We start from the raw sequence: 22022 nt of genomic DNA on the forward strand, positions 1-22022 counted from the left end.
CCGAAGATAGTCATTTCGTTTATCGGAGGACTCTACTTGCCAATTGATAAGGCTTCTCGTTACCAAGGATCACCGATCAAATTTGGTTCTAGATTTAATTAAATCGAAGTAGTACTTGGTAATCTGTCTCACACTAAGCCTGCCACTGAGGTGATAGAACCAACGATCGAGTTCATTCTCAAATCCCACCAAGAGTTCCCTTTGCTTAAGGAAAGCTATCACTTCAATACTAATTATCATTCTCAAATTCCATATAGTTGCAATTTAAGATAGATGGTGGGTCGATATAACGTATTCCTACCATCATTATTATAATTAGCCTTCTTTCTCCAACAAAAAAAAATAAAAATAAAAAAATAACCTTTTATGTTATATCGACCCACAAAAGATCAACATTTATCTTGCAGCCAGGGACTCATAAATGTGTCATTGATGTTTACGGGCCTTGCTAATCCTATTAATCAAAAAAGCACAGCAGTAATATTCAAATTAACAAAGACTGTTGATACAGCCTGCGGAAATTAACCAAAGCTAAAATATCACCCATACCGAGAGGACAGTAGATTCTTCCTTTGTAGCCAAAACTGTTACAGTGCCTGTCCCTGTTTTTACTTGAAATACGGTCCCCCTCTGCATATCTTCTAATCCGAAAGCAACCGAAGCTACAGTGGCAACTTCTTCAAATCATGCAATCTTTCTTCCGATACCAGAAGATCTCAAGCCCTCAATCATAATACTTTCTAAAAGCTTGGCTGTAGGGGCCAAACTCTAATTTCACAAAATCAATTTTGTTTTTGTCTGCATAAAAAAGTAAAGGTGAAAAATTAAAAGCATGGAGGCAGCTTAAGTGGATGGAAGCAATCTCTCACTGAGCATCACCTTCTGGATATAAATACAATGCATATATTAAATCACCAGAGTGGATCCAACTTTAGGAGAAGACTGGATAGTAATAGGTTAATGATTATGTTGTGTGGAACCAGGAAATTAGAAGGCATTTGTTTTAAGAATAAATAGTTTCCCTTACAGCCAAGAATAAACAGTGTTACAGCCTTACAGGGTACCTTTAATCTGCAGGGCCATGTCTCCAAAGTAAGTTATGAAGTACAACGAATTTACACTGATACTCTTATTTCTTTTATGTCATTCGTTCACAAGTTTTGTACCGTAAAACAAAGGTAAACCATAAACCTTTCTAGTCGAGCAACATAATGGTTATACATTTAGGATCAGGAAAATCGAGCCGAAAGAGGTCATGAAGTATTATTCATGATATTCATGATATGTACGACATGAGAACCAAAGGAATCCAATTGGATGAATAGAAATAAAATTGATATCAACAGCAACCCGAAGCAGCACTGCAGAGGTAAACCGAACCTATTAATGATGAGCTGGTTATGATGCCGGATGCATCCATTAAATCGCTAATCTTTATATGTTGCAGCGGTCATAATTGTAAAACCATGAGTAGAGCCCAGTTTCTGCTGAGGAATTATCAAATGGCCCTTCTTTCAGAGAACGCGATTCCAGCAATTGATTTAGTGTTGCAATTTCTGTCTCATAATTTTTCTTCAGGTCAGCAATCTCCTGATAGGCCTTCTCAGTCCTCTGCTCCGCAGCTAAAACTTGTTCCTGGAGAAGGGGAAGAAATGCTTGAATAAAAAAGCTAGCGCATGATATCAAAAGCCAAAAAAAACAATAAAAATAATAAATAAATAAAACCTTTAAAACTAGATATTGAGTTTCTGTCTGCAACGACAACAAGCAATAATGTGGAGTATCTCAACCAATAATCGAGATGCAACGCTACTCTATAATGAGCTGTTTAAAAAGAAATATTAAGTTCATAACAAACTCTACAATGTAAATAGTTAAAGCTGGGAATGTTGGCTTTCAAACATATTCCAAAATAAAATAAGAGTAATTCTAGGATTCACCAATAATGGAGATGCAACAGTACTCTATAATGTGCTGTATAAAAATAAATATTAAGTTCATAATAAACTCTACAATGTAAGAAAGTTAAAGCTGGGAATGTAGGCTTTTAAACTTATTCCAAGATAAAATAACAGTAATTCCGTAGGATTTTGGCAGTGGCTGTTTAAAATGAGCTGTTTAAAAACAAATATTAAGTTCATAACAAACTCTACAATGTAAAAAAGTTAAAGCTGGGAATGTAGGCTTTTAAACATATTCCAAAATAAAATAACAGTAATTCTATAGGATTCACAAATAATCGAGATGCAACAGTCCTCTATAATGTGCTGTATAAAAACAAATATTAAGTTCATAATAAACTATACAATGTAAAAAAGTCAAAGCTGGGTATGTAGGCTTTCAAACATATTCCAAAATAAAATAACAGTAATTCCATAGTATTTTGGCAGTGGCTATCTGATGGGTTGTTGTATCAGGTTTATTCAGCATCCCCTAGTCATTTTAGCCAAAGTCACCTTTTCAGGCACTCATATTTTGCAAGTAGCTCATCAACCAAAAACACTAATGCATTCACTGCTTCATAAAGAGCATGTACTTTATTTTAGCACTGATTTAACATCAATTCCTTGATGAAATTTTAATAAAATACAGAATCTAAATGCATTAGACGTGCAATACACATCCAAATACAGACAAAGGAACATGACATTGAACATTTTCCGAAACCATTTTTTATAAATCCTCAAAAAGTGTTTTAAACATAAACACCAAACAAACAAATTGCATCAACAAGATTTAAACTTTTGAAATAGTTTTCTAACAAGATGCAAATTACAGCAATGAATAAAAGAAAGATATGCTACTAGCCTCTTTGGACAAAACACGATGAAATTATAGCAATATCACTGATTCCAGGTGTATGCTGTTCATGCTTGTCAACAAACATCAACTTATGGGCTATTTGGTTTGCTGAAATATTAATGCAGAGTAAAAGTAATGCCTTGTATTTGGAATACTTTGAAATTATTTGACTATATGTAAAATAAATGCAGATTTTCACATTTTCTTGTATGGTTTGAACAAAATGAAATCGATATAAAAATATGTGGCCGAGAGTGGCGCAGACAGCCTGCGGGCGATGGTGGACTGCGGAGATGGGCGGCAATGGCTGGTAATAGCGGGCTGCAATGGCTAGTAATAGCGGGCGGCAACTGACGAACAAGCTATTGGCTTCAACGAAAGTACTTACACAAAATGAAGCATTTGGAATTTGTTTGAATCCAACGAATTCCAAATACATAAAAAAAGGAACTAGAAAATGAATTCAAAATGTAATTGTAATTTTACATGCATTTGGAATTCATCCGACCAACCACCCAAATTTCTAAGACTTTCACAAACAAAAAGAAAAAAAAATCAGTGCAGTCCTTTTGCAACAAACCAAAAAACGACTTAAATGTATTACATACAACAAAATAATGCATGTTCAAAAGTTATGGCAAGTGCATGAATAATAAAATTAATATATAATAAGATCACAAATCACTTAAGTAGGATAAGTTTCACCTATGCCCACGATTACACAAAGCTAAATAACCAACAATGCTATAGAAAACTATAGAATCAAATACATTTGAATTTGGATAACCTAATTGTTGTTGATGCTTGGCACTATGTCCTCCATCAATGAGTTTGTCTACTAACCACTAACATCCTGCTCTTAAACTGAGAGAGATCCTTACACCCTTACACTATCTACAAAGATAAGCTGAGATGCATCCTACACTTAGATTTCCTTAATTTTTTATTGAGCATTGTGAGGTGGCATGTATGAAGCTACATACAGTGCGAAAATGATATTAATTTTAGCAGCTATCAAACTTTAAAATAAAAAATCAAATTTAGTAAAAAAAAAGACTAAATTATTGCTATTGTATGATAAGTAATTAGCACTTTAACGAGTGGTATTAATCTTAGATAAGCTTAATTGTGAACTTCCAATGCATTTAACAACAAGCATGTCCAAAAGAAAGAAGAAATTCAACTCCACACATCTTAACACAAAGTTTCGAATTTTTGTGTTGTGCTGACAAGTAAATATGCACCGTAAACCTAAAAAATCTATATTTAATTAAACTTTGATGTCTAAATGAGATTTCAATCGCAGTCGAGAAATAAAATTGAAATCTCATAAGGTTTGTGCATATAAAAGGACTGAAGTAATCATGGAATCTATCAAATTGAGGCTCTCTACCTCATTGCTTAGAAAATTCGTAAACCGACCTCCTGCGAGAGTTTTTGTGTGGTTCCAGACTAGATTTTTAAAAGGCATATTAGATTACAAATAAGACACCACCCAGACATTTCACCCTCATTTAGTGAGTGTTTTTAGATCTGACATGAGGCTTCTCATAACTCATTTTGTAAGAGAACTTTTCATTAAGACTACTCGTTAAAGTGCTAATTACTTAGCATACAATAGCAATAATTGATTTTAGATTTAAAAATTTGCTACCATTAGCTTTAAATCACTGATGGAAAATATAATAACAAATCAGAATAAAATTGCATAGTTCTATCATTTCTCCTTATCATAAACCCAAATTTAGTAAAAAAAAGACTAAATTTTTGAAAGGCATATTAGATTACAAATAAGACGCTGCCCACACATTTCTCCCTCATTTTGTGAGACTTTAAGATTTAACACGAGAATTCTCATAATTCAAACATTTATGATTAATTATCTCACTCAATAATAAAAAAACATTTCATTAACACTACTCCTTAAAGTGTTAATTGCTTGGCATACAATAGCAATAATTGATTTTAGATTTAAAAATTTATCACCCTTAGCTTTAAATGGTTGATGGAAAATATAATAACAAATCGGAACAAAATCCCATAGTTTTATCATGTAGATTAATCATGACCTCAAACTTAATAAAAAAAATAGTAGGCCCAATCTGACCAAATGACCATTATCAATAATCATGGTTCGAACAACCAAAAATAGCTTGCAAACATAGATATTGAATGTGTCAATTTTAAATTAATCTTAACAAATAGAAGGCCTTTTGAGCTATCCAATGTATCATAATACATAACTTGGATAGAGCCATTGAGGAACATACTGGCAACAGCTGTGATTATAATATAATATCATCATATTGAGTTGAGCCACCAGATTTCTAATTGTAACTACTTTTAGTTGTGACATTTAGCGGTAAAACCACAAGAATAGTGAACATAAGCCACATCTTTACTACCATAAAATCATTTAGTGTGACCTTTTATTCACATGATATAGCATCGGCCATTTGTAAGTACAATGTAATCTTAATTTTGTTGGAAGAATTATGCTCTAAACACTATGCAGTATATTTTTGTTAAACATTTTTTTTAGATTTTATAATATTAAGTTTTTTAGATGATATAGGAATTCAAACACAAAGTACTAAACAATAAAATTTAGAAGTATTTTGATAATAAAGTTCTCCAACAATTGAAATTTTCTACCAACATGACCATCATGAGATAATACATTTGAAATGCTTGTATTTGCAATTTAAGAATTTTATTTTGAGAGTGAACCCCTTTGATTAAAATTTACTTTCAACAGAGTCTTTATTTTAAGAATTACCCCATTTGGTTGATATTCACTTTCGACATGATCCTCATAAGAGTTTTTATTAACATCCCTTCGTTAATTTAGATTATGTCAACTATGCCAGTTTAACTATAAAGATCGAGTTAAGAGATTAAAATTTGTGACTGAATTTATAGTTATTATATTAAGAATTTTCATTTTAAAATGAGTTTTTTTAGAGAATCATTGACAACAATATGCATGTATGTAAAAGTAAGCTATTTTGAAATAATTTTTTAAGATATCCTTTCTTATAAAATGAACACTCAATTTCTTGGTCATTCTCGTCAATTCCAATAGTTATAAAGATTCCACTGGATGAATAAAACTCGATCTAGTCAACTCTAGCCCTTATGAGAAAAAGAATCTAATAAATAAAATAAGATTAAAATTGTCTTATGAATAAGGCAGCCCACTCGAGAGCATGTATAGTTTGACAGTCAAATTTAATTTTGAAAAAAGAGTATGTATTTTAAAAATAATTACAAATGTTTCAATAAATTTATATACTTCTCAAAGTCATAGCACATTAAGACATTCAATATGCTTGTCGACGTGGCATTTTCAAACCATATGTTTGAATAAATATCACATTAGTCAAAGCATGTGTAGACTATTGACATTTGATAGTGTGCACGAATCATGTTGCCTTTGCAAAATATGCTTGTGCAATTTTTGATGTATCTCCAAAACGGGATTAGATAATGTGTAGTGTACTTACATGTTTTTAATGCATTTTAAAACTTAATATTGTGACTTGTGGACATAAATATAAAATGCTCAATTTTTTTATTTACATAAAATTTAAGGTGCTTGCACAAATCTCAATGTGTTACAGTTTATTTAAAAATAGTCTTAAAATTTGTTTATTCTAAAATCATTCAAAACTTAAATGCTTGCATCAAAATTCATGTGTTCTGTGTCAGTAATTGTCAACATGTGATTTATACACTATAAACTAATAATATATTCTATTCTATCCCACCATACATCAACAAATTTCTTTTCCTTCATAAAATTTATCTTTTTATATCACCTTCAGGATACACATTTCACTTAGCACTAATCACAATAATATGTGAACTATATTTTTATTATTTTGAAATGCCTAAACATGATTGTCATTGATGCAAAATAATTCTTTACAATAGTCAATGTTTTCTTTCACAAACTCGTTAAAAATTGATAATCTTAGTGAGTGACTCATGATGGTCTTTATAATGTTGGCATCTCCAATAATGTCAATTGTCTAGTTACCGTATCGATAATGAACTCATTTATAGCAATGTAAGATTTAATGCATGAGTAAAATAAAAAATACAAAAAATGTGAGGGTATTAAACTACAATCAGTGCTCTTACAACTCTGCACATAAAACGTATTATCAGTAATTAATTGAATCACTTTATACAACTATACTTGACAATATTCTAGGGTTCCCAAAAAGTGTTCAGAAAGTTGATCTCACAGGGAGGAGTTGTAGAATAGCAAGGGAATAAGCGTATGTGAGATCGACAATATTTGGAAGGGAATAGAAGACATTTGGTAGTTATTCGAGCAAGAAAAACTCAGAGAACCACAAAATGATGGCTCCTATGAGGCACGGTTGACGAAAGAGATCCACCGCCTATTTCCATTAAATTTACATACTTAACTTGCAAAAGAAAGGGGATACATCACTTCTTAAAGCAAAAATCAGAGAATATAATCAATAAAATAAAAAATGGGCAATCAAATACAAAGCACCCTAAACATCGCTATTTACAAATCACGCACTCTCTTTCATCCAGTTTTTAAATTCACTTAAACATCCAAATTCATGATAAAACCCTAACCCATATTTTTTATTTTTATCAAGTTTTCAATTGTTTGATAGTGGCACGTGTAAATGCATCGATTTAGTACTTCGAAAAATCACCAAGGTGCCTAATTTGTAAATATCAATGTTTCAGATGCTCTGTACGTAATCATATTAAAATAAAAAAAAAACAAAACAGAAGTCCTATCTACAAAATTCCACATAATAAACTTATATTAATACCTGAGGACCCATAAAAATCAAAATAGCATGATATCCCACTACCAATTCAAATTTGGAATTGTTGGATTCATGATCCCATATTTCTGTATCACTCTCCAATTAGAAAAGGCTCTTTTTTTTCTCTGTAAATACTCGAGTAATCGTAGTATGATAAAAAATCAGCAGCATTAAAAGTGCAAAAATATTGTAGCCACCTGTTAGATCAATTTTATAAGTATTGTCATTAATCTCCTTAACAATCTTGAATGTGCCATCAGCACTATATTTATTTTTCCTAATACAGCTGCAATAAATCGGTCTTTCAGTCTGATCTATATCAAGTCACCTTACTTGAAATTCATATTTTTTTCTAAAATTATTAATCTACTTTTGATACTTGATATTATTGTTTAAAAGTTTTCTTTCTTAAATGTTCATGTAGGGTATTAATATCTCTTACTCTAAGCTCTACATGAATGCTAAACTCAAGAGCTAGAAACATTGACACTAACTCCAATGAAGTGAGAATTCCGCTCTTATATGATCTCAAAAGGGGTGTCGTCTGCGAACTGACTAGTGGAATGGTTGTTGGCAAACTCTACCTGAGGAAGAAACGAATCCCACCGCCAGATGTTCTTTCCCACAAAACCTCTAAAGAGATGTCCCAATTTGTGATTTATAATGTCTAAGGGTGTGCTACTAAATTGAAACGAAGCTTTATATCTCACTTACTCCCATAAAATCCTGCAAAAGTAGCCAAGAAATTTCATGTTCCCGTTTGAAACAATAATCTTATGTGTACCATGAAGATAAATTATATCCCCAAAGTATAGGTCTACAATGTGTGTGCGTCTGCTATCTTATGGAAAGAAACAAAGTGTGTGATCTTGGAGTAACAACCTACATTTATCATAACAGAATCATTACTCTACTATGTCCTAGGTAAGTCCACCACATCCATGCTCACGTCCAAGAAGGGTGCAAATTAAATGAGAAAGGAGGTGTAAAGGCATGTATTCTATCCTCAAGTCATGCCAACAACATAATTTGTATTGTCTGATATATCTCTTCACACCTCATACCAATCTAAGCCAATAAAAATTATCTTTCATTAAGGAAACGGCTTTGTCTCTACCAAAATATCTTGTCATCCCTCTATTGTGAAACTCCTATAAAATGCTCTCCGTGAATAAACTCTGAAAAATACACAGTCCCTTCTAGAAGATTAGGCAGATATTACCACATTAGGAAGATTAGGCGACCCCTTCAACCCTTCTCAACCTACCTTAGATTGTATAGTAGTGATCAATAAGTGGTGAAGTGATCAATAAGTGACGAAGTGATCAAAACCAACTACCCTAGACTGCATTGTGAAACTCCTGTAAATGCTCTATTTGAATGAACTCTAAGAAATGCAGTCTATCCTGGAAGAATTGATAGATATTATCAAATCTATGAAATTGCTCGTGCAGTCTATCCAGACAATGGTTTCAGATATCCTAAAAATCATCATTAGCAGCATATAAACCCTTCGACACCAACTACCTTGGACTATATAGTAGTGATCAATAAGTAGTGATTTATTCTGACTCTCTGCCTTAACAAAATAAAATGCTTATAAGAATTCCACCACGAGTCATATCAGACCTTTAGCTTGCTCTGACTGTTCAAAAATCTCAGGGTCATGTGATCCATGTAGAGAGTACACTCGCTCGCTAGCAGATATTACTCCAATCATTGAGGGCTCACAATAACAAAAACCCAATATCGTAGATAAAGTATTCACTTAGAATCATTCAAATTTCATTGAAGAAAACAATATAGGGTCCTTTATCACTCATCACAACTCTAATTTCACTTAGATAAAGGAACCTATAAAGGAATGGTTGTAGCACTATCAGACTCCACCTCAAACAATTGGTTAAAATCTATAATGCTACAACAAGAGTTTGAGTACCTATTTCTTCAAAGCATCAAAACTAATCTATGCATCATTTAACCAAGCAAATCTAAGTAGCTTGAGAAGCTTCCTCTAGAGTGTCGCAATTGAGCTAAAAATCCTAATAAATCTCCTTTAGAAAAAATCATACCACGAAATTAAAACTCCTAAGTAAATGATTGTGGCAAGAGCCATGTCACAATAGCCTCAATCTTCACTAGGTTTGTCAATCTCAACAACCAAAGTAATGCACCATAAGAGGCACATCTGTTATATAAGGAAGTGAACCTTTCAAGTGACCATACGATGCTCTGTCTACAAAACTCCAAAAACATATTGTGGATATGTTAAATGCTCCTCCTCTAAACGGTTGTACACCAAAATATCGTCAAAGCATACAAACATGAATTTCTCAATGAAAATTCAAAAACATGGTTCATCAGTCTCATAAAAGTACTTCGATTGTTGAATAAACAAAATGACATGATCGTCCATTCACACAATCCACCTTACATCTTATATATTATCTCCTAATCTCATCCTGATCCAATGATAACCATTGCGACAAGTCACTCTTAGAAAAGACAGTGGCTCCATTTTATTGAACAAGCAAAATGTTCAATCTCGGAATAGAAAATCGATACTTGATAGTGATTTTATTCACAACATCACCATCAACTTATTTCTTTAACATAAGGAGAGCTACAATAACACACAGACTAGTACTTTTACGAACTAACCTCCGAGTCATCAAATACTTAACTTGCTTTTATAGCTTCTCATACTCTATTGGTCACATCCGGTAAGTTGGATGATTGGGGAGCACTTATCATGGGATAAGATCTATATCATGTTGAATCTTATTCACTGCCCTAACATCAATATATATATGCCAAAAACTTATTTCTTTGGCATAATCAAAGCTAGAATAACACATGTACTTACGGACTAACCCTAGAGTCATCAAAATCCACAACTTGCTTTTATAACTTCTCATACTCTGTTGGTCACATCCAGTAGGTTGGGTGCTTGAGGAGCATTGATAAGATCTATATCAATCAAAACATCCCAAAACTCCACCAATAGTGTTAGCACTACCTCAGGTTTTGTCTCCTCCGCATCACTATCTTCTAACATAACCATGGCCAATTATTTCTCAATATGTAGATATGTATCACAAGAGACAATAACTGCCTTAGGTTTTGTCTCCTCCGTAACACTATCTTCTAACATCAACAAGGTCAGTCGTTTCTTAATCTATAGAAATGTAGCACGAGACATGATACCTCCTATATTTCTCGGCTTTGATAAACAAGCAGATATTTTTATGGCCATCATAAAGTGTACTCATCATACTATCTTGGTTGGCCCAAAAAAATGTAACAAGCACCCACATATACATGATATCACACCACACCTAGTCTTGCAACAAATCTTCAATTGAAATTCTATCAAACATCTCTTGTCAACATTGCTCTCATTCTTTTTCTTCAATCAAATGAATACGAGTGGGAGTGCTTCTGAGTAGTGATGCTTAAAATGTTCATCACTAGTGTACACATTCCCCTTCACATAAGTATTATGCAACTATCTCATCTATAATGAGATTGTACACATTCCCCTTCACATAGGTATTATGCTTAAACCATTGTTAGTTTCTCTTAGGCTTGCTCTATAGAATTTGTCAACTCGAAAGCATCTAACCGTCATCTGCAAATAGTTGGTACTCCTTCCCAATCTCCTTGTCCTCTTGTTCTTTAGACTCTGTCTCCACCACTGCACTCTATTTCATAAAAAAAATCACTCACTTGTTTGATATGTGGATGGAACGTGTCTGCATGAATGACATTTGAAACACCTCCTAGCTGGATATGTTCTAAGAGTGTTGATCAAGTCAGCCTTTTTTTTTTCTCTTGTGTTGGTTTCTCCTCATGAGAGACGTGCTTGAGCCTCTAATCTGTAACATTCCATTTTATTATTGTATTCAGTTGTTTCATCTCCTTGATGAATAAATTATGGGGAAGTGAGGGAGATAAATGAGAGGAAAATGAAACTAATAATCAAACGTTTGAAGGAGGAGACGAATCGTTTGGGCTCATGTGATAAGTAGAGAGAGGCAAACAAGATGAGCAAGTGTTCCCCGAAGCTGGCTTGATTTCGAGACCGAGTAGGAGAGCAATGAAGGAGGTAAGGGTGTCGATTATGTGCGATAATAACTATACTGGCAATCAAGCACGAGAGCGTCGAAGTTATACGAAGAGGAGCGCAAAGGAACTAGTATTGAAGCTGAGTAACGGGTCGCGAATGAGCAGAAGAGAAGGGGAAATTAAGGATGCAGCAAAGTTAAGTGACAAAATAGACGAGCAAAAAGAATGAAGTCGTGTAAGACTTAAGCGGTTGAACAAAGTCTCCTTGTCGTCTTGGTCTTCACACTCTATGTCATCACCACTGCACTCTACTTCATAACTCTCTTGTTTGACGCGTTGGATGCAATGTGCCTGCATCAATGGCACTTGAAACACCTCTAAGCTGGATATGTTTTAAGGGTGTTGATCAGGTCAGTCCCTTTTTTCTCGTGTTGGTTTCTCTTCATGAGAGACGAGTATTGAGTTAATCTGTAACACTCCATTTTATTGTTGTATTGAGTTGTTTTGTCTCCTTGGTGAATAAATTAAGGGGAAGTGAGGGAGATGAAGGAGAAGAAGATGAAACTTATAATCAAGCGTTCGAAGGAGGAGACAAAGCGTGTGGGCTCATGTGATAAGTAGAGAAGGGGCCAACAAGAAGAGCAAGTGCTTCCCTAAGCAGGCTTGATTTCGAGACCAAGTAGGAGAGTAGTGAAGGAGGTAAGGGTGTCGAATCTGTACGAAAGGAACTATGCTGGCAATCAAGCATGAGAACGTCGAAGTTAGACGAATAGGAAAGTGAAGGAATTAAAATTAAAGCTAAGTAACGGGACCCGAATGAGCAGAAGAGAAGGGGAAATTAAGGATACAACAAAGTTGAGCAACAGAATAGACAAGCAAAAAGAATGAAGTCGTGTAAGCCTGAAGCGGTTGAACGCGGGCAACCAAACTAGATTAGAGAATCCGTGTGAGGCACTGCGTCGATTGAGTGATTGAGTGTTCAATCAGGCAAACACACAGAGCCAAGCAAAGTGCTTCAGTGTTAGCTTTTGTTGAATTTTAGGGCAGTCAAAATTGTGTTCAAAGAGAGTTTCATCTTTAATTTCTTTATTTAAATGTAACATCTAATTTAGAATTTTATTTCCTTAAAAGTTTAGATGTGTTGGTAGAGTTGAATCAAGTATTTTTAGCATTAATGAATATTTAAATGTATTTAAATATATATATATATATATATATAATTAAAAAGAATGGTCAGAGACTATTATACGAGCCTCGGCCATCCCTGATGCGCCAAACAATTCGAGTACCACACCCTCCACCGGGGGGGAATTTAACCCCAAACCAAATAGAACTTACAAGTGACAAGCAAATGACCAACCAACTAATTAAATACGCAACACATACATACATACATATATATATATACATATATAACATACATACATATACATATAATTATTCTTACAGTATTCTTATTTTAAAACCATCATATAGTTTATAGTGATTATAATTATGTCTTGGATGGTATAAAACTAATCAGGTCAAATAATAAATAAATAAAACATGTCTTCTATAAAAGCTAAGAGCGCATTAATTATAATTAGAAGGATTAAAATTTAGGGTTAATGAAAATAATTATGATGAATCAATTGCTAGATTTCAATAATTTCAAATATTAGTTTACTCAGCGAATGAGAAATTTGGGTTCTGAAAATTCGAAACACACAGGTTTGAAGTTGTCGGGTTAAATTTTTTGAAAGCAGATTAAATTTTAGATAAAACATTGTTGCATGTTTTCGGCCTCATTGTGCAATGACTTTTTCATTTAAACTGTGATTTCCTATAGGCATAATCCCCTATAGTTAATCACTGTTGATAACGGGAGAACACTTTCTATTAAGACTAGTCATTAAAGCGCTAAGTATTTAATCCTAGTGTATAAAAACTAAGTTTTAAAGTGATTAAGTTTGTCACTGATTAGTTTTAGATCAAATGGTGGAAGGAAATTGGTGACACACCTGATCAAGATATCATGGTTTTGCCATCCTAGATAGCCATGGTTCCTGATCTACTAAATCAGAGGTATTCAACCCAACATGACAGTAGAATCCTTGATTCCTCTGAGAGAATCTTCAAGACCTGAAGAGAGTATTTGTCTAAGGGGACAATATTAAATTAATTTTAGCTAACAAAAGCTTTGTGATCTATCGAGTGTTCTATATTTCACAACTCAATAAGTAGAGTCAATGAGAAACATATGGGCTACAGCCGTGACTATTTTACAGTGGAGCCTACTAGTCAAATCACTTGGTGGAAACTACTGACCAAACCACCCATTCATAGGGCTCTAATTGTAACTATTTTATAGTAGAGTTGTTGAAATCATTCGGACAGAAGACAGAGGACACAGGTCACGTCTTTATAGATATGAGATTATTTGAAGTGAATATAGGAGTTCACTCAACATGACTGACTATTTGTGAGCTTAATTTAATTTTAAATTTATCACTCTCAACAACCTAGTGTCACTCTCGACCAACTAGTGTGAAGGGTTGATGAATTTTACCCTTTGTTATAGTTATTGAATTACTTTTCCTTTTTGTTTTTTGAATTTTTAAAAATTAACCAATTTTTAGGAGAATTTAGTAACATTGGGTTAAATTATTCTCTCCGGTTGAAATTTTCTATCAACATCATCATCAGGGAAGTCATCCCCATTTTGTTATTTTGGACCTTATCAACTCTGCTCGTTTGCTAGCAGAGGATCGGGTTTTGTTAAAAATAATTGAAGTCTTGTCATCTCCAATGTTACAAAAATGAGGATCACAATGGTTAGCGAAAAACTGCATAACTTAATGAATTAATATTAGACTTTAATTTTAACTTATCACCTTTTTTGAATGTTTCTCGAGATAAATTAAACTTGATTTTTAAATTAGTTTTTCCATACAGTATTCTCATACCAATTACTACGAAGTTTAGCGCAATAGTCAGAGCACATGCAGGCTGGCTGAAGTGGCGAAGTGACACGGTGATCGAAATGGGTTATGGGGCACGAAATTGAGAAATGAGAGAAAGAGATTAAGAGTGAAGGGGAGAGAACAAGAGAGAAAGTTGCAGGAGCCTAGGTGTCATGTGAGATGGGTAAAAGCGGTGAGATATTGGAGATAATGCTAGGGTTGCAATTAGAGCAGGAAAGGGAGAGCAAGAAGGAGTTTGAAGGCATTGTGGGAAGTTTTGGGCATCTAACTGGTAATAATTAGTTTTGAGAAATCGGATAAAAATATTGGAAACTTTAAAATGTAACCCAAATTTTGCATCCCTTAGATTTCAACTGAATTAGTTTTATAAAAATGAAAAGTTATAAGTTTGATTAAACTTAATTCAATATATAATATTACATAAAAATTATAAATAGATTAGAAGATATAAAAATCGGAAGTTATAAATCTGATTAAAGTTAATTAACCCTCCCTAACCTTGCTTTACTATTTCCCACCAACTTACTACGCAAAATTACCTCTGGATAGCGTCGAATGGGGGGATCTCTCTAGAATGGGGTATGGCATCCTATTTTCATCTTTCGAGATCGATTTTAAGACCACCTTAATGGAGTATGACATCTGATTCTCTACCCATTTTTTTTCGAGGTAGGTATAAGACCACCTTAAATAGGGTATGACATCCTATTCTCATCTTTTGAGATCAGTTTTAAGACCACCTTAATGGAGTATGATATATGATTCTCTACATAATTTTCCTCGAGATAGGTATAAGACCACCTTAAATGTAGTATGACATCCTATTCTCATCTTTTGAGATCGGTTTTAAGACCACCTTAATGGAGTATGTCATCCGACTCTCCACCCAAATTTCTTCAAGATAGGTATAAGACCACCTTAAATGGGGTATGACATCATATTCTCATCTTTGATTTCGGTTTTAAAACCACCTTAAATGGGGTATAACATCTGATTCTCTACCTAATTTTCTTCGAGGTAGGTATAAGACCACCTTAAATGGGATATGACATCCTATTATCATCTTCTTAAATCGTTTTTAAGACTACCTTAAATGGGGTATGACATTTAATTCTCTACCCAATTTTTTTGAGATAGATATAAAGCCACCTTATATGGGGTATGACATCATATTTTCATCTTTTGAAATCGATTTTAAGATCACCTTAAATGGAGTATGGCTTTTGATTCTTATTCCTGGATTGATACCCAAATTTCAATTCTCATTTCAGGGTGAATACCCAAATTTTGATTCCGACTCTCTGAAATTGTTGAATTTTGAAATCAAAATTGAAGTTTTCTAACATCAAATTGAAATTGAATCTTTACCGTCACCTTCATTTTCTTTTCTTGATGGTCGTTTTCGGAATTCCTTTCTTTCTAATCCCCAGTGAGAGTTTTGAATCCTCAGTTTCGATCGAATATTCATTTGTTAATTCCGCAGCGGAAACAACTGTCACCAATTGTACGTTTTATTTTAAGTATGTTGGCTTAGACGTCTGTGTTGGTCTTGTTGATCTCTTCGGCCAACGCAAATACGTGCAGTGTGCTTGCCCGGCACACCACACCTATTGGGGTCCATTCGTTAACCTCACTTTTGGTTGAGGTCTAGTCTTTCCTCATTAATAACCTAGGATCTAACCATAGGACTTTCATGTTAACTATTCCTAGAGAACTAAAAAAAGATCTCTCACCATTAAAAATTTTATACTCTTTTTTGCTCAACTTGAAGTTTCACATATTGGTCCTAACCTCTAGCACTTAGTAGATGGATATGGGGGAGCTCAAGGAGAGTCCCCATAAGACTACTTGGCCTTAGGGTTAACCCTCTGGTGGTGTGGTTTTGGTTGGTCTCACACACACACTTGCACATTGCACTTCCATCCACTACCTTAAACTCAAACATGCTTAACTTTGACACATTAACCTTTTAAGAGACTCATGTAGATGATCTCCTAGACCCCTTAGCCCTAAGCTAGGGTTTAGCTAGGACCAGTACATGGAGGACCCAAAGTAGGGAATTATATTGGTCCATGGCTCAAGTAGGGTGATTGACACCCCAATTTTAACAAAATACCCAACTTACAAAATTACCAAACTACCCTTGAAACTCCACAATTGGCCAAAATTCTCAAAATTACCCAAAATACTCAAATTTGTTCAAAAATCATCTCAAACCATTTGAAACGACCCAAATTGCCCAAAACATTCCACAATTTTCAAAATTACCAAAATACCCTTTATTTTGCTAAAATTATCAAAATACCCTTGGTGACCCAAATTGTCCAAAAATCTTCAAAATCATTTTAAATGTCCCCAAAATCAATTTGAATCACTCCATTGAGCTCAATTTGACCAATTTTGACCAAAAGCCGCAAATTACCTTTAAAAGACCCAATTACCCCAATTCACCCCCAATGTCCACCAATTTGATCTCAATCTTCCTAAATTTCGATTCTAAACTCAAATTCATCATGTCCAGGCTTGATTGAAACCAAATCCAAGACCAATTGACCCACAATTGAATCCAACCCAAATCAAAAAGCCCTAATTTGATCCAAAATCAAAATCTCGCTCAATAGAACCCCCAAATCTATCTAATTTCCCCAATTTTCCATCATAAACTCTTTACAATATTCCTCATATCAAATTGAACCTTCAATTGGCCTTAGTCAAGACTCAATTTCACTTGAAAATCAACTTGGACCAAAATCCCTAATTTTGCCCCAAATTTGAGTCATTCCCCTTTCACACCTCTTTGTCTGATCTTTTAAAAAGTCGTACCCCTTGAAATTCTTGAAAACAATATTCGCCAATTTCAATTCTAAACTCAAATTCATCATGTCCAGGCTTGATTGAAACCAAATCCAAGACCAATTGACACACATTTGATTAATTTCAACCCAAATCAAAAAGCCCTAATTTGATCCAAAATCAAAATCTCGCTCAATTGAACCCCCAAATCTATCTAATTGCCCGAATTTTCTATCATAAACTCTTCACAATATTTCCACATATCAAATTGAACCTTCAATTGGCCTTGGTCAAGCCTCAATTTCACTCAAAAATCAACTTGGACCAAAATCTCCAATTTTGCCCCAAATTTGAGTCATTCCCCTTTCACACATCATTATCTGATATTTTGAAAAGTCCTACCCCTTGAAATTCTTGAAAATAATATCTCCTAATTTCAATCTTCCCCAATTTCAATTCTAAACTCAAATTCATCATGTCCAAACTTGATTGAAACCACATCCAAGACCAATTGACCCACATTTGACTCTAATTTCAACCCAAATCAAAAAGCCCTAATTTGATCCAAAATCAAAATCTCGCTCAATTGAACCCCTAAATCTATCATATTGCCTCAATTTTCCATCACAAACTCTTTACAATATTTCCCCATATCAAATTGAACCTTCAATTGGTCTTGGTCAAGCCTCAATTTCACGCAAAAATCAACTTGTACCAAAATCCCCAATTTTGCCCCAAATTTGAGTCATTCCCCTTTCACACCTGTTTGCCCGATCTTTTGAAAAGTCCTACCCCTTGAAATTCTTGAAAACAATATCATCTAATTTTTATCAAGAATTTTCTTAGATGACCTCAGCTGTCTAAGATGCAATTAACTATAGTTGTTTGCCCTTATAGGAAACTTTTAAGAACCCAACTTAAAATAAATCTTATTTAATTTTTTCGTATTAAATAGAAGAACTTATGGCAAAAAAAACGGCAGTCAACATAAAAAATGGTTTTCGCAACTTAAACAAATTTCATAAATTCTTTAGTGTATTTAAATCGAGTCTTACCAGTAACCAGTAAGTAGTGTGTCTACTCTTAGGGATAGATGCATTACTTGTGGTATTAGACTCATTTATTTAAACTACTGAGGATATGAAGTCGGTAGGGTCCTGTATTTTTAAAATTTAAAATATTACTTTCCCTAAATTATATATATACATATTGAATTAAATCGGGCGTCGGAATATTCCGACCACCGACAATTTTCCAACTTTTAACGGTCGACAGCTTCCGACGACTCCGCTGGGGAATAGTTTCTCTCCATCTAAATCAGAGAATATTGTTTTTATACATCTGTAATGTGTCTATGTCTCTTATGGTTCATATTACTCTTCTTCATTTGACATGTTTCACCCATTTCTTTCTTGGATGAGTACGATCAACTTTTTCAGACTTCAGGACTGTATGTTTAATCACCTTTGAATAGAATGGTTCAGAAGTTCATTAGGACTTTTGTCTTTGTGTGGGATCGAACCCCCAATAAGTGTGTTGGTGGACTAGTTCTGCCTCGGTAATGTGTCCATGTCCCTTATGAACTCTTACGAACCAGATTACCCTTCTTTCATTGACATGCTTCACCCATTTCTTTCTTAGGTGAGTACGACCAACTCTTTCGGACTTCAGGACTGTCTGTTCAATCACCTTTGAACAGAAAGGTTCAGAAGTTATTTAAAACTTGTCTTTGTGTGGGGTCGGACCCCCAATAGGTGTGTTGGTGGACTAATTCTGTCTTGGTGTTCTACGTTGTGAATTTAGTCCCGCACTAAGTTTAAAATTTACTCTTCTCCTCGTGTCTTTTCGGGTTGGTTTGCTACTTTGCAAATTAAATCAAATTGTTGTGTGTTTGGTTAACTTTAACCTTTTAATTATTTAAATTCCCCTACTTTTAATTTACTTTACTAAATTTTAAAGTCTTCATAAACTAAAGAATTAAATAAAGACTTGTCCAGTCTATAGATGGGCTTTTGTTAATTTTTAGTGTTTACACTAAAATTACAAGGTATTGGTCAAATAACTAACCCCGGAGCTTTCTTTTTTAAGCTGTTGCAATGGCATTCCCGACGCTCAGTTTCTCCTACAACCTGCCAACTAGCCGCAGTGCTCGCAATGTCGCTCCCACCATCAAATTTGGAGCTGGTTCGATGAACTCAAAGTCGTGGTTGGAAAAGCCCCGTTTGTCATAATGAAAGTTGCTACTCTAAAAGTACAGGTGTCATCTGCAGAATTCAACCTGAACTGTCCTCAAGATTTCCCTTCTTGCAAGAAGGTAAAAATCGTTGCTCCCCCGACACCTGTTAAGTTTATTGTCCCCTTTTCTGCTAAAAGAAAGGAGATTATGTATAATTGTTGAAGATACAGCTAGAGGATTTACAATCTCGTCGTCGATGTTTGAAATCGGATCAAGTTCGAAGTTCGTGCCGTTAACCAAATCTCAAAGAAGAAATCACAGTCGAAAGATTCGGAAGGCTACTAAAGCCCAAATTCTTGAAAAGGTATCTGTTGAACTTGGATTGCTTGAGACTTCTCCACTTCTGCAAAGGAGTATGACCTCTCCGCTTCTGCGAAGGAGTAGGTTCCACCCATTAATGGATACTAATGGGTTATGAAAGTATAAAGTATTCAGAAGATTGCTGCTACCTTACTGTTGTTTCATGATCGTGATGAGGAGAAGAAGAAGCCCACTCCTATCAACAAGGTCCGTACAGTGTTCCAGAGGTTGGTCGTTAAAGAATGATGTTCAGTTGTTGAACTGCTTAAGCGAGTAGGATGCGCGATGTCCCCTCGAATGAAGGCGATCTTGAAAGATATCAGAGCTGCCCGACAGTCTCAAAGATCAACTGAAGTTGTGTCAGCTCGTATTCATGTTAGATTCCGCCTAAGAAGTCGAGTTAATACTACTGTCACTACCACTAATTTTGTCACCACTGCTCCTCCAAGGTCTGCAGGACGTCGACCGGTCAAGTCACGTCTGGGTTCGAAAATACCACCAGTTATTGCTCGTAAGAGTGCCCCAAAGAAGGAGAAAATAAAGAAGTCACCCGGTACTGTATTTGGTCTGCACCATGGGGAACATGTCTCTCTCCGACACATCGATTCCTCTGTAGACACCCTGTCTCAAGACATCACCGTCAAAAAGAATGTATGGGTACCCAAGGTCGTCGTACCAATACGGTTCAATGAGCCCGCAGGGCGAGAACGTGGAATGAAGCAAAGGTCCGAAGTATCAGACATCGGTGCAATTATTGCTACCGAGTTTGATGCACAAGTGGAAGTTGTTCAGAAAAGTCCTCCAAATCTTAAGATGGTCCAAGAAGCGATAATTGAAGGGCTGGGATTTCTAAGTTGGCCAAAGAGCATAGAGTGACCCTTGATGATAATGAAGATTTTGATTTTAACAATTATCTTGATGAAGACTATAGATATTCATGCCATTGAGACTAGAGCTGCTACATCTGCGCGCGATGCCTAACCTCTTGTTGAAGGGAACGCTGTAAATGACTTACGCAGGGCTGCTCTACTAAGAGATGAGCAAATTAGTCAGATGGAGAAGAGAATGGAAGAGAAGGCCACAACCATGGCCGCCATGACTACAATTCATGGACAATCTCAGTCATAGCAGTTAGCTTCTCCAGAAGTCAACCAGCCAGAGATAGTTCACATCACCAATGAAAGGAGAGAAGTTGCCTCTGCTAACAGAAATGATCAGCAAAAGAAGGATTCCCCACTAAGTGTAATACCGGAAAAAGATATTAAGCAGTTAGTCGAACAACAAGTTCGGGAGGCCTAAGACAAATGCATTGATTTCAAAGGGTAGATATTACCTGGATGAGTTCGATGTCGTACCCTACTCAAAGGGTTTTGTGTCACCAAACTTTAAAACATTCGACGGAACCGAAAATCCAAGACATTATGTAGCACATTTTCGAGTCAGTTGTGGCAACACCGGAGGTAATGAAGCCTTACTCTTCCGTCAGTTTGTCAGCAGCCTATCAGAGATAACATTTGATTGGTAAGTAGAGCTACCCGACGGATCAGTAAGACATTCGTCGAGCTAAAACAGTTGTTCCCGAAGAGATTTGTTGGAGCAGAACTTCTTGTTTCTATTGAAGAACTCGTGGTAGAAAGGCAAAAGCCCAAAGAAACATTGATGAACTATATCTTGAGGTGGAGAAACCTAAGCATGAAATGTGAACCTCAACTACAGTAACAACACGCAATTGAGATTCTACTCAAAAGCATCCATGGGCCAGTAGTTTTCATGCTTAAGGGACTCACCATCAAATCCTTTGAGAAACTATTAAGCAAAGCCAGCAGTCTACAAGAAGAAATTAAGCATATGGACTCCCAAGAAAAGTCAAAAAAGTCCAAGACAACTAAAGTATTCGAGAAGAAGTCTGGAACGGTGGCAACAGTTGATAAAGGAAAGCAACTAAGAAATATTCAGGCAGAACATTCTCATCAGAGTTCTCAGTCATCATCACAGCATGCTCAGCAGCAAACACAACAGTATTGCCAGTCTAGTCAA

General features: G+C 35.0%; 1 protein-coding gene across 2 annotated transcripts in view; it reads right to left on the reverse strand.

The window, feature by feature from the left end:
- Window positions 1–387: 387 nt before the first annotated feature.
- LOC110018715 (kinesin-like protein KIN-12A) overlaps window positions 388–22022 on the reverse strand; it is a 43862-nt gene continuing 22227 nt past the window's right edge. The window contains exons 16-17 of one of the 2 annotated variants that reach the window (XR_002293381.1): window positions 1381–1635; window positions 388–798 (exon numbers count right to left, since the gene is read on the reverse strand). Coding sequence is in view for 1 of the 2 variants with exons in the window: in XM_020716124.1 (XP_020571783.1) it covers window positions 1435–1635 (201 nt within the window). In the remaining variant the exon portion in view is untranslated. Of the gene's footprint in view, window positions 799–951; window positions 1636–22022 lie in introns of those variants that run through there. The other variant, XM_020716124.1, reaches the window with a different exon arrangement.

Source organism: Phalaenopsis equestris, unplaced genomic scaffold, assembly GCF_001263595.1.
Source record: "Phalaenopsis equestris unplaced genomic scaffold, ASM126359v1 Scaffold000032, whole genome shotgun sequence".
Lineage (NCBI taxonomy): Eukaryota > Viridiplantae > Streptophyta > Magnoliopsida > Asparagales > Orchidaceae > Phalaenopsis > Phalaenopsis equestris.